Here is a 14523-nt window from a genome sequence, read left to right as displayed (position 1 = left end):
AATGAATTTAACTAGTAATCATTGGGTCTGTGGATGCTTGAAAATTTTATTTAAAAAAAAAATGTTTTAATAACTTATTGGCTACCAATACTTTTCAGTAAAGAATTTTCATTTAATTGAGTTTATCGCAATGTTGTTATCATCATATATCCATAACAGTTGTTATAATAATGTAATTTACTTTTTTCCACCTCAGGGTTTTTCCTGAAACCTGCCACAATCACCACCAGGGGAGGCAATCCAATCGTCAGCGTCATCATGTCCTGGTTCTTTGTACAGGTAGAAATATAGTTTGAGACTTTCCTATTTAAACATTTGTTTGTTTTTTTGTTGTTGTTGTTGTTGTTGTTGTAAACTAGCTTGTCGTGAAAAGCATTATTTTGACGTGATTTTTGGAGAAAATATATGCTGACATGAGAATAATGACTTCCGTGCTGTAGTAAGGGGTATGAATGGACCAATTAAAAATGATGCGATGTCTGTCTTGTTGCTCTTTCTTATCCATAAAAGAACTGCATGTGTAACTTCGTCTTATGCTTCTTTCCCCAGTGTGTACTTTTGGTGGGATCTCTAAATGCCATTGCCCCGATCACCTCTGTTTTCTTCCTGCTGTCGTACGCTGCCACCAATCTGGCATGTCTAGCACTGGAACTGGCCTCAGCACCAAACTTCAGGTTGGTTCAATGCTATCTATACACTATCTAGATTGCTATGGGTTGGTTAAATTTAGAGTTTTAACCTTTACTTAGGATTTTTTTTGTGAGAGTTCAAAATTTTATTCACCCGATTCACAGCTAAACAGGTGAGGGATAGGAAAATGGTTAAACCTCCATAAATTGATTTTTTTTTAATGATCCAGTTTATCTTTCACAATATAAAAAAAGTCATGTGTCCATTCTTCGAGCATTTACTGGATTCTTGTTTCATTTTAAGAAATTTGTAGGTAAGATGAAAATTTTATCGTAAATGTTTGGATACAAAACTACAGTTATAGTGTGCAGCCTTTATTTTATTTATTCATTTATTTTTTTGTTCATGTTTCTTTCTTTTTTTCTTTGTTTTATTTTGTATATTTTTATCAATTTAGTTTAGATATGACTGAGCACCTGAATAATACCAATGGCAGATCAGATATTGTTAGAATAAAATACCATTACAAAAAGAGGCACTTAACATGTGCTGTGTATTATATATGGAAAGGAAATTAAGTCACATTTGGTCTACTGGATGGATAAATACATCTTGTGAATCGCATTGATAATGTTCAAAGTAATCAAATTCCATACTGTTATTATGTACTCTTAATGGCACAAGGAAAAAAACCGAAAGTGCCTGAAGCAGGGGTCACAGTGCAATGAACCACCCGGCCACTTCACCCCGCTTCAGGCACTTTCGTTTTTTTTCCTAGGGCAAGATTATTTACCCCCAATTTGCTCACTTGGACAACGTGGGTTATTTCTGTTGACATCTTTGAATTATCTATATTCCTTCATGGAATGCCTAGGCGATGATATCTTATGATGTCGTAGTGGAAGGGCATAATTTTAAAAAGTACAGGCTTTTTTAAGTCATGGTATTTTAAATTTATTTTTCCCATTGATTCCCCAGGCCAACCTTTTCCTTCTTCACATGGCACACCAGTGTTCTAGGCTTGATAGGTTGCCTCATCATGTGTTTCCTCATTTCCACCATATACACTAGCGTGGCCTTAGTCCTTATGCTTATCCTTGTCATACTTCTACATTTCCGGTCTCTGCCAACGACGTGGGGTTCCATCAGTCAGGCACTCATATTCCATCAGGTGAGAAGACATGTTATTTGTTTTTTGTTTTATATGTGAAAATGAAAAATTATAAGAAAAAAAAAAAGAGCTTTTATATAGCGCAAAATCCACTAAATGTACTCAAAGCACTTTACAAGGGGTCCCTGGACAACAGCAACATTTAACATTTAGGACGGGACATGAAGCCTGTTAGGCGATGTTAAAATATTTTCGGACAGAGACAACACTGCTAACAGCCAGGTACTCATTTTACACCTGAGTGAGAGAATGCGAGTAAAGAGCCTTCCCCAAGGACTCAACTATGCGCCGAGCGAGGCTCGAGCCCAGGACCTTCCGATCAGAAAGTGAGTGTCATACCACTAGACCACATAGCCGCATATAAGCAAGCACTAGAGTTAAATGAAAATTTAATTGTGATGTATGATTTAATGCTGTATACAATATGAGCAATGTAACAAAAAAAAAGGAATAAAACGTCTATTCTTAAATTGATAAGGTGTGCAGTGCTGTCAATTTTACTGAAAAAAAATGTGTATTCTTAAGCAATTTCAGTAGGTATTACTCAATTTCTATTTTAAAATTTAAAAAAAACACACACTTAAGTGTAATCATACACTTTTTAAGTGTACTTAAACAAGTTTGATTTGTTTCTTTATATATACATGTAGCATAAGTAAATAAAATTTTAAAAATATAATTCCCTTTATTCGTCCCATAGGGGAGATTTGTCTCTAGGGTCTATTCTAAGGGAAGGCTTGAATAACCCAGGTGTCAGCCACAGTGCAGCCCCTCAAATTTGAGTTAGGGCAAGGTGACTTGCTCAAGGCCACACAGCGAAGCAGCTGGTGATCGAACTCGGTACCTTTCGGGTACGAAGCAAAGACCGTACCGCTGAGCCATAAATACATCGTTTTCCAGATTAAAAGTGAATAATATTGATGTCAGGGTTGAACTCGCTAGGTATTGGCCTTATGGGAAATTTTAAAAATAAGTCCTGAGTTATAAATGGAAAAAGAGTAATTAGGTAAATAAATGATACGACTAATTAGCCAGAATACATTTAAAATATAGATTAAAAAAGAAACGAAGGAAATAAAGCAAATTAAATAAACCCAAAATTTATTTTTAAAAACCCTAGATTGATATATAATTTTGAAAAAAGGAAAGTAACATAATAACCGCAAATTTTGGGTGTCTCTCACTCCTGAGGTTAAAAAAAAAAGTGGTTCTGTGGAGTTTACAATTTTATGAAAACAAAGTGTGCAGTTGGCATTTATCATCCTTTTTTCCTGATTGTATGGAAAATACAAAGTTTATGGCTTTTAGAATTTAAAAGTTCTTTGCAAATGGAACAGGAAATCTCTTAACCTATTTCAAAATATCTCGTTGCAGGTGAGGAAATATCTGCTTATGTTGGATCCTCGGAAGGCCCACGTCAAGTATTGGAGGCCCCAGATTTTGCTCATGGTTGCTAATCCCCGTCAAAGCTGTGAGCTGATGGACTTTTGCAATGACATCAAAAAATCTGGTCTTTACGTAATCGGTCATGTGAAAACAGGGAAACTAGAAGATTGCGGGACGGATCCTATTCTCGAAGAAGGTCCTCGCTGGCTCCAACTTATACATCACATGAAAATTAAAGCATTTGCGGAAGTTACTTTAGCTTCATCTGTATCTGAAGGATTTCAACATCTGGTTAGAATTTCTGGCTTGGGTGGAATGAAAGTGAACACCATTTGTCTCGGATTTTATGATGATGCTGTGCCCACTGATTCTTTACCAAAGACCAAATCTAAAAAGAGGCGATTCTTTGGAAGTATGGAAAGAGGAGGTTACTCTAATTTAGAAACATATTTTGATAGTCCTAGAAACGACGATGCCGATCGTTCTCTATCAAGTACAGAATATGTAAAGCTAATTCAAGACTCTTTAAAACTTCAGAAAAATATTTTCTTATGTCGAAATTTCCAACTTCTTAAAAAGGAGACTATTTCTAAGCAACAGTATAAACATTATGTGGATGTATGGCCTGTGAACTTTTTCCGTTTGAGCACATCGAGTTACTTTGACAACACATGCTTGTTCATGTTGCAGCTTGCGTGTATTCTAACCATGCAGAACATGTGGAAAAACAATACTCAACTTCGAGTGTTTTTATGTGTTCAATCGGATACGGAGAATGCAGACGTTAAAGAACAGAAACTGTCCTTATTCTTGAGACAGTTGAGAATTCAGGCTAAAATTGTGGTAAGTGATTTATACAATTTGATATTCTGTGTTATGCTAATATGATTAAAATTGGTTAAACTGGAAAACACCTAGTTAAGCCAAAGATATCATGAAACCAAAAACAATTTGAAATATTTGTTATCGCTTGTCTTTGTTTATTGTCAACAATCAGAAATTCCTACTTCTTAAATTTTGCTTTAAAGTCAAAGAGAATTGTTTTCACCGCCATATTTTTACATCACACATCTACTTAGACTATGCCCTTGCATAAGTTGAGACCTAAATTCAGTTTATACAATTGAGGGCATATCCTTTAATTGTAATATCACCCACCACCATATCATCATCACTACCACTACAACCAAACAACAGCCACTATCACATCTTCATCATCACTACCACCATTACCACAACCACCAACACCACATCATTCTCACTACCACCAGTACTACAATCTCTACCATTAGGTTTTGGGACTTTACTTCATTTGAAAAAAGGAAACTTTGGGATTGTATTTGGCAATGTGTTTATGTGTTATAATATAATTCTAATCAGTTATCTATTTAGAACTATACAATATGTAAACACAATGCCAAATACCATTCCAATTCCTTTTTCTTGTATGGGGAAATTCCTCTCTCGGCATTGAAATTCCCACGAGTGGTGTCTGAAACTCCTGTGAGCCAAATTTAACGCTGGCGTCTCTGAGCCATGTCTCCCTGACAGATAGAGCAAAAAATCTTGGTTTTGTACTCGACGACTCTTTAAGTCTGGATCACCAGATTAACCAGATGGTGAAGACCATGAATTTCAAATAAAACATGTTGCAAAGAATGAACAGTTTTTCCCGTCCAACCAGCTTAAAGCAGTTGTCTGTGCTCTCATTCTTTCACCCTTCGACTATTGTAATTCGCTGTTGGTGGGCCTTCCTGACAAGAAAATTGACAAACTCCAAAAGGTACAGAACAGGATGGCCAGAATGGTTCTGGCATTAGTCAACACGAGAAAACAAGTGTACAAACTATGCTAGAACACTACACTGGCTGCCCATTCAAGCCAGAATCGAATACAAAATTGCCCTTTTTTTTTTCTTTCAATGCACTACATTCCTGATCTCCAAGATACATTTAAAAACTTGCGGTCACCAATTTGTCAGCTTAGGTCATCGGAGATCCAGCTACTAAAAGTGCCAAAAACATGGTTTACTAATTTCGGCTATTGTTTGTATAGAGCAGGACCTTCCATTTGGAACTCACTTCCTTTGTCAGTAAGGCTTGCAAGCAGCGTCGAAGGTTTTAAGCAAAAGCTGAAAACTTATCTTTTCCAGAAATTTTTATAATAGACGTTTTTTGCTTGATGAGTTAATTATTCATTTAATTTTTTTTTTGTTCTCATTTGTTGAATGTCATTTTTATTTCATTTTGTAAAACTTGCGGTACGTGACTGTTGTATGTGTCGTTTGGCACCATATGCGTACGTTTATGGTTTGTTATGTGATATTGTAAAGCACTTTTGAGGCTTCGACATTTAGCGCTGTAAAAGAATACTTTATTATTATTATTATTATTATTATTATTATTATATTATTATTATTATTATTATTATTATTATTATTATTATTATTATTATTATTATTATTATTATTATTACTATTATTATTATTATTATTATTATTATTATTATTATTATTATTATTATTATTATTATTATTATTATTATTATTATTATTATTGTTACTATTATTATTATCATTATTATTATTATTTTTATTATTATTGTTATTATTATTTATTATTATTATTATTATTATTATTATTATTATTATTATTATTGGAAATATACAAATAATTTGATATCTAAAGAACCTATAAAAAGGGCCATTAAATTAATACCCAGCATTGCTTCAAAAAACGATTCTGTTAACTTTACTATATTTCAATACAACAAGTACTTCGAATATTTTAAAAGAGAGACCATTTCTCATTTTCTATAAATTCTACATGTTATACATGTCTATGGAATTAAATCTTATTAAAAGCAAGCTGTTTACTTTCATTATCTCCAAACAAAAAAAAAAACAAAAAAAAAAAAAGGTTCCTCGTGTTTTGACCAGTGAGATTAATGATTGTAACCCATGTCAGAAATAATGAGCTCCTTGAGATTATGAAAATTAGTTTTTATATGAATAGAACATTTACAGAATAAGGTGAGGAGACAAAATGGGGCCTTAGGGATAGTTAGTTAAAGACAAGAGTTCATAAAATGTGAGTTTGTATGCGGCTATTTGGTCTAGTGGTATGCTACTTACCTTTGGATTGGAAGGTACAGGGTTCGAGTCTTAGTGACTCATAGTTGAGCCCCTGGAAAAGGCACATTCTCTCACCATACTCATGTGTAAAATGAGTATCTGGCCATTAGCAGTGTTGTCTCTGTCTGGAAAAAACTTGTAATTCCGGTATCGCCCGACAGGCATTATGTCTCATCCTAAAGTGTTGCCGTTGGCTAGGGACCACTTGTAAAGTGCTTTGAGCACGTTTAGTGGAAATTGTTCTAGATAAATGCCCTAGTTTAAAAGCAAGTTGGAATGTTATATGGAGAAGGGAATTAATTACGCTGTTGTTTTCTGATAGGGAAACAAGTATAAAATATTAATTGGTTCATGGTTCAAGTTGAATGTTTAATTTGTTGTATTTGTCTTGATGTCTTGATAGGTGGTACCCTGTGGCCATATAAACCTGTCCACCACGCCCAAGTTGAATGTTTAATTTGTTGTATTTGTCTTGACAGGTGGTACCCTGTGGCCATATAAACCTGTCCACCACGCCCAAGTTGAATGTTTAATTTGTTGTATTTGTCTTGACAGGTGGCACCCTGTGGCCATATAAACTTGTCCACCACGCCCAAGTTGAATGTTTAATTTGTTGTATTTGTCTTGATAGGTGGTCTGTGGCCATATAAACCTGTCCACCACGCCCAAGTTGAATGTTTAATTTGTTGTATTTGTCTTGACAGGTGGTACCCTGTGGCCATATAAACCTGTCCACCACGCCCAAGTTGAATGTTTAATTTGTTGTATTTGTCTTGACAGGTGGTACCCTGTGGCCATATAAACCTGTCCACCACGCCCAAGTTGAATGTTTAATTTGTTGTATTTGTCTTGACAGGTGGCACCCTGTGGCCATATAAACTTGTCCACCACGCCCAAGTTGAATGTTTAATTTGTTGTATTTGTCTTGATAGGTGGTCTGTGGCCATATAAACCTGTCCACCACGCCCAAGTTGAATGTTTAATTTGTTGTATTTGTCTTGATAGGTGGTACCCTGTGGCCATATAAACCTGTCCACCACGCCCAAGTTGAATGTTTAATTTGTTGTATTTGTCTTGATGTCTTGAGAGGTGGTACCCTGTGGCCATATAAACCTGTCCACCACGCCCAAGTTGAATGTTTAATTTGTTGTATTTGTCTTGACAGGTGGTACCCTGTGGCCATATAAACTTGTCCACCACGCCCAAGTTGAATGTTAATTTGTTGTATTTGTCTTGATAGTGTACCCTTGGCAATAACTGTCCACCACGCCCAAGTTGAATGTTTAATTTGTTGTATTTGTCCTTGAAGGTGGTACCCTGTGGCCATATAAACCTGTCCACCACGCCCAAGTTGAATGTTTAATTTGTTGTATTTGTCTTGACAGGTGGTACCCTGTGGCCATATAAACTTGTCCACCACGCCCAAGTTGAATGTTTAATTTGTTGTATTTGTCTTGATAGGTGGTACCCTGTGGCCATATAAACTTGTCCACCACGCCCAAGTTGAATGTTTAATTTGTTGTATTTGTCTTGATAGGTGGTACCCTGTGGCCATATAAACCTGTCCACCACGCCCAAGCCTGGGGCTCAGTCACAGCCAAATGAGGGTGATGCTGGGGACAGAATGAATGAATACGCAGAATGCCCTGATGCATATTTGTCAGCTGTCAATGCCTTGATACAGGTAAAATATTCTCTTTTTTTTAAAAATTAAAGAATATAAATAAGATTCCCCTAATTCATCCCATAGGGCAAATTTTGTCTTTAAGGTCTATTCCAAGGGCTATGCGGTCTAGTGGTATGACTCTCGCTTTCGGATCAGAAGGTCCTGGGTTCGAGCCTCGCGCTCGGTGCATAGTTGAGTCCTTGGAGAAGGCTCTTTCCTCACATTCTCTCACCGTACTCGGGTGTAAAATGAGTACCTGGCCGTTAACAGCATTGTTTCTGTCCAGAAAAAATTGAAACATCGCCTAACAGGCGTCTTGTCCCGTCCTACATGTTAAGCGCTTTGAGCATGTTTAGTGGATATTGCGCTATATAAAAGCTCAATGTTAGGGTCTATTCCAAGGGGAGATAGGAATAACCCAGGCATCAGCTGCAATGAGGCACTGAAAACTGAGTTAAGGCAACACAGCACAGCCAGTATTCGAACTTGGTACCTCTCGGATACGAAGCAAAGTCCGTACCATTGTATCATGTTGTTTTTACTTCTTTATTTTAAAGGATGTAATTAAATTTTAAAATACACATTATACATTCATAAAGGTCTGAAAAGTGTGAATGAAACGGTGTGCTAGACAAAGCAAAAAAAAAGATGCAAGAAAAAAAAAACACCCTGCAAAAAAAAATCAGCTTCCCTCGGCTGGGGATCGAACCTCAGACCTCCTGCTTACCTGTCAGGCACACTAACGCTACTATTTCATGACCTTTTGTTACCATAAAACTGAAATTGTCGCTAACTAACCAATCATCCATACTGCTATCTGTATATTTATATCATTTTTTTTCCTTCTTCTTCCATTTTCCTTCCCACAGGAGCATTCAAAGAATTCAGCCGTGTCTTTCTTGTATCTACCAAGGCCCCCATTCTTATCAGAGGATTACAACCAGTATCTGAAACAGTTGAATTCCATCACAGATTGGCCTCGTCCCTGTGTTCTAGTCCACGGGCTGCATCCTGTCACTTCCACCACTTTGTAAAAAAAAAAACAACCCAAAAAATCCTTATAATTATAAATTGAGAAAAAAAAAACCGGTAGAATATTATTGATGGCTTCGGTTGCAAACAGTTCATTTTTTAAATGGAGCAGGCACTTATGTTGATAATAACAAAAACTGAAGTGAGTTGAAAAGTGCCAGATGACAACAGAGAATAAAAACGTTGCTGTTGCGGCACCTCTGCCTGGCCATAGAGGGGTGCACTACAATTGACGGCAGCATAGGTTCAAATCCTCATTGCCGCAAAATTGTTTTTTTTTCTCTTTTGTATTCTGGCACTTTTGTACTCACTTCAAACAGTTCGTGTCTAAGACCACATGTTTTTATTTAGTTTCAGACCGAGATCACTCTTCAACCTTTGACACCTTGGGTAAAACGATCCACCATTACAAATGCTTTGTGTGATGCAATCATTCATGTCCATTGTTCCATTATATTGTCAGTAGTTTTTGTTTTTAAATCTCCTCATGCTCAGGTATTCCAGTGTTGAACGGTTTGTGACAGAAGCCGCCGATATATGCATTATACTCTCTCTCTTTCTATATTAAATATAATATAATATATATATATAATATATATATATAATATATATATATATATATATATACACATATATATGCTGCCACTTTCATTGAGGGTCCAGATAAGACACTGTGTTTTATTTTGTTTTTGATTTTCAAGGTATCATGTACTAAATTAATCACTATGACATTATGAATTTCTTATTAAGATAAATTGCATATTAATTACTGTGACATCATGAGTTTCTTCATAAGGTAAATTACAAATTAATCACTGTAACTGTAACATTGTGATTGTATTCGTAAGGTAAATTAAAAAATTAAGAATAAGAAAAATATTCCATGAGGATTTTCCATTTTCTCGGGGATGTCTTTGATTAGTTCATTTCAATAAGATTTGAACTACTTTATGAGAAGATAAGTTGTTGGATATTGAATGTACTGAACAAACACCATGCCATAATGAGAGTTGAAAAGCTACAAAATATGCATAACATACAATGGTGAAACGAAATTGAAGCTTCAATTTAAAAAATGAAGACAGATAATACTATACGGACGTTTCGGGTTTACCCTTTGTCAACAAAACACGGTGAATGAAACACTAATGACAAATGAAAGATGTGAGAATGGCCTACATTTGCATTACCAAATAGATGGGGTGGGTGCATTGATTCCAATTATTCCACGTTTGTATGTCTGGATGTTGCAGCACGCCATGGAATAAACGATGTGTAATTTGTATAGTTAAATTTCTTTCTCACCCATTGCCGTGCACAGACCATTCAATCTAATGCTGTACCAGTCATGTTATTTATTTTACTTTGATTTTGATTTATGCTATTTCTCACTCTTTTATTATTTTTATGTTTTCAGTTTTAATGCCAAAGATTTCAATGAACAAATTTAAAAGTTGTTTTTTTTTTTGATTGGACCATCTCTTTTTATATGGATTTTATTTTTGGCTGTTGACTTTTGGAGCACAAATTCTGTTATTTTTATTTGTTTATTTATACATTTTTCCATTTCTTTTGGGTGGAGCGTGAACTATTTTTTATTCGTTGGCAACAAATTTGATAATTCCATAATAATTCAAAAACATTTAATATCAGGAAAATGGCCAGTGATCCCCATATTAGTTACAAAAACTCAAATATTAATTTGTTTGTCCGAAAATTTGCCATTTATAAAATCTCATTATTATGCTCCTTGTATACTTTTTAAACAATCTCTCCCCTTTACGATTATATTCCAAGGTCTGAACCTCCGTGTTAAAAAGCAGTGGATCATATCAATTGAAGTCAAATTAACAAATCTCAATCTCAAGCAGTCAGGGTATCATTCTTTCTTTACTAATTTCTCCCATAGTGGGCAGGGAGGTACATACTGTGTCTTCTATCCCCTTATGTCTATTTTCCAACATACTTTCTGTCTTTGTCTTGGAATGAGATTACTTGGTTTTGTCCTGACCCAGGCCGGAGTCCTGCCTGGGAGGGAAACAGTCGAATGCATAGTTATTGTTTTGGGAGATGATATTTTTTTCCTTGTAAATCATCTCTCCATTATGTATTATTCTATTTGTTATTTTGAATTTATAATGTAAGCATTTGAGTTTGTTGGATCTTGTGTTTGTGTCCGGATGAGACTTATAGGTGATCTCAAACTAAGTACATTGGTGGTATGCTCTTGGAATCTACATCTGATCCCTATTTGTTCCCAGTTCCCCTTTGTCTTACTTTCTCTTGGTTGCTTTAATTGTAATTCTAGAACTTTTTACTATTCCATTTTCTTCCTTTTTACTGGCGCTGATATAACCTAAATGTGTTGCAAGCACCGTAAAACCCTTAAAAACAAAAACAAATTTCTTTACTTATTTTCTCTCAGTATTGATATGGCTCCTTAATGATGGTGTTTAACTTGAAAAATTTGACAAAATTGCTCTATTTTACGGAGTCAGTCATTTTACATGAAATTGTAAAATCACAGAAATTGTTTGTCAGAGGAAACTAAAAATAATAAGAATAAAGGCTGTAATTATTTTGCAATTGTCATTGATATCATAATATTTCATTCAACCTACCTCTCAGTGATAATTATGTTTATTTTGTAATTGATTGTAAACATTTTTTTTTTTTGTGATATAGGGAAGAGGTCTTTTCTCGAGGTCAAATAGTTTATAATTTCGGTCAAAAACTGTATTATATCACAGTATTCTCAATCTGAATTTATAAAATTAAGAGCCCAAAATGGTAAAATTGAAAGAAATATAACACCATGAATTATTTCTTTCTGTACTTTACCAATCGGTCAAATAGCACTATTTATCTTACCGGTATTCTAGTAGCAACAAGGAAGAAATAGGGTATAGGGTGTTATGATAATGAAATATCATGGCGGCCATGGCCCAAAAGTAATTACAGAAGAATAAAACCATGCCATTTACCTCGTGGTGGTTTGTGCCATAGCTTTCCAATCTTTTAATTTACATTTTGATTTGATGCCCAAAATTTGCATGTTTGTCACTCCAAAGTAGCAAAGTATGCTTTACATTTAAATGTTTTGTTCCACGATTACCTTTTTTCTTAATGTTTGTTTAAATATCTGAGCTTTTGTGATAAGAATTGAGTTGAGTCTCTCATCAAACGGAAACGTTTAGTCTTCTTTATTAATCCTAATATTTGCAGGTTGGTGAACAAAGTCGAGGATAAATAGAGTCAGTTTGTGATTGTTCATTTCTGTATTTTTAATGGGTTTTTTTTGTTGTTGCTCAGTCAGACAGTGTAATAATTATTGATAAAAACATATTCCTTTTTTTTTTTTGTAACAAATTTGTTCCTAAAACTCGATTAATGATGGGAAGAATTCTTCTCCGGGTGGGCCAGTGTCGGCCAGAAAACTTGTCCTTCAATTATTGATCAATTAAAATGACCCCAATCTTGTGAAAAGTCTTCAAACCTGGGACTTCCTTGAAATCAACCTATATATATCTATAATGTCATTGTCAAGTTTTCTTTGCTATGTTTCTCATGTAATCCTAGGTGGGGTTCCTGACCTCCCATAGTGGGCAGGGAGGCATTAACTGTAATTCTATCGCCCTATGTCTGTTTTCCAACTTGCTTTCTGTCTTTGTATTGGAATGAGATTACTTGGTTTTGACCTGGCCTTGACCAGATGCCTTTGCTGAGAGGGAAACAGTCAAATGTATAGATCGTTTTGGGAGATGATATTTATTCCTTGTAAATCATCTCTCTGTTATACACTGTATTATGTTTTGTTTACATTTTATATATGATGTGTAAACATTTGAGTGTGTTCCTATTAGTAGGGACATGTGCTTGTGGCTGGATGAGACTTTTAGGTGACCTCAAACTAAGTACTTTGATAGTGTGCTCTTGGAATTTACATCTGTTTCCTATTTGAACAAATTCCCCTTTGTCTTACCTTTTCTTTGGTGCTTTAATTGTAATTCTAGAACTTTTTACTACCCCATTTTCTTCCTTTTTACTGGTGCTGATATGACCTTAATGTGTTGGGAGCGCTCATTTAATCATTTGAGTAAATTCCTTCTAGCCGATCATTTTACAGTGTCAGTGTGGGACAAAGGTTTTAGGCTAATATATTGCTTTTTGATCTACCTCTATGGATGGTTTTAGGCTAATATATTGATCTTTGATCTACCTCTAAGGATGGTTATAGGCTAATATATTGATCTTTGATCTACCTCTATGGATGATTTTAGGCTAATATATTGATCTTTGATCTACCCCTCTACGGATGGTTTTAGGCTAATATATTGATCTTTGATCTACCTCTAAGGATGGTTTTAGGCTAATATATTGCTCTTTGATCTACCTCTAAGGATGGTTTTAGGCTAATATATTGATCTTTGATCTAACTCTGATTTCTTTGTCCCCTTAGCTTTGCTTTCTCAGGTGCTTTTTTTTTTTTATCTTGTTCTAAATCTATTTCCTGCTATTTCATCTTCCTTTTAATTATCATTGAAATTGTTCTAATATTGTCACAGGGGGTATATGGCCCCAAAAGGGACAAAAACATTTATCACTTGAATGATTGGAAAATTGCAGTATGAAATATAGTAGAATTTTTAGTCAGTGCTTGTATTCTCATATGATAGCTGTGTTATTGTAAAATTGGGCGTTTCTGCGTCAAATACTTTATTTGTCACAAAGTGACTTACTCTCTGCACTTGATTCTAAAACTGCTATTTTACTGACACTTCCTCATCATATACTGTCTTCTTTACATTTCTCTCTCCGTTAACCTTTGTCTACTCGACACTTCTTTATTTAACAATTTCAATTTTCATTTCTTTACGATTCTGAAATTTCACTGTTATGTTTTTTAATAACTTAATATTAAAACACTGTTTTTGTTTGTTTTTTTTCAGTTTGATCCCACTTTCACCTATCTTTCATTTTTTGTAAAATCGCCTTTGCCTTTTCATTATCATAAATCCTCATTGTGCTCACTGCCATATTAATAGCACAGCTTATGGTGTGCTATACTGGTGCTCTAGTTATGATGCATTTGTCAGACATGCTCATAGCATTTTCATGCATTCCTACAATTAATCTTTCACTTTTACCAGTAAATTCTCTATCAAGTGCCTCGTCTTACAAATATAACATTGCCATTTTGAAGAATATAGCATTTAGTTTTAAATAGTAACAACAACAACATATCTTCTAAGTCAGATATCGTACTAAACTCTTTTTCTAGTCTTTCACAATGATAAAGTAAAATCCAAATATAAGGATTTACTCCCAAAATTATTCACCAATCTTATTTATATGTGTATCATTGCAACCTAATAATAGTAAAACATTCTATCAATGTAATACAGCCCATGCCGTCTTTAAGCACACTAATACTCTTCAACACTCGTAAATGCCGTCTTTAAGCACACTAATACTCTTCAACACTCGTAACGTCACTTCATTCCT

General features: G+C 34.8%; 1 protein-coding gene across 5 annotated transcripts in view; it reads left to right on the top strand.

Moving 5' to 3' along the window:
* The window catches only part of LOC144970073 (solute carrier family 12 member 9-like), a 92264-nt gene extending 83111 nt beyond the window's left edge, over positions 1–9153 (top strand). For all 5 annotated transcript variants that reach the window (XM_078909280.1, XM_078909282.1, XM_078909281.1 and 2 more), the window contains 6 exons: positions 197–279; positions 550–674; positions 1609–1801; positions 3176–4030; positions 7858–8004; positions 8856–9153. In XM_078909280.1, coding sequence (XP_078765406.1) covers positions 197–279; positions 550–674; positions 1609–1801; positions 3176–4030; positions 7858–8004; positions 8856–9020 — 1568 coding nt within the window. In that variant the 3' untranslated portion in view covers positions 9021–9153. The remainder of the gene's footprint in view (positions 1–196; positions 280–549; positions 675–1608; positions 1802–3175; positions 4031–7857; positions 8005–8855) is intronic.
* Positions 9154–14523: the final 5370 nt, after the last annotated feature.

Source organism: Berghia stephanieae, chromosome 4, assembly GCF_034508935.2.
Source record: "Berghia stephanieae isolate SIO BIC M18660-M18661 chromosome 4, UCSD_Bste_1.3, whole genome shotgun sequence".
Lineage (NCBI taxonomy): Eukaryota > Metazoa > Mollusca > Gastropoda > Nudibranchia > Aeolidiidae > Berghia > Berghia stephanieae.
The sequence above is the reverse complement of the archived record's forward strand: the minus strand, read 5'-3'. Positions and strand labels throughout refer to the sequence as shown.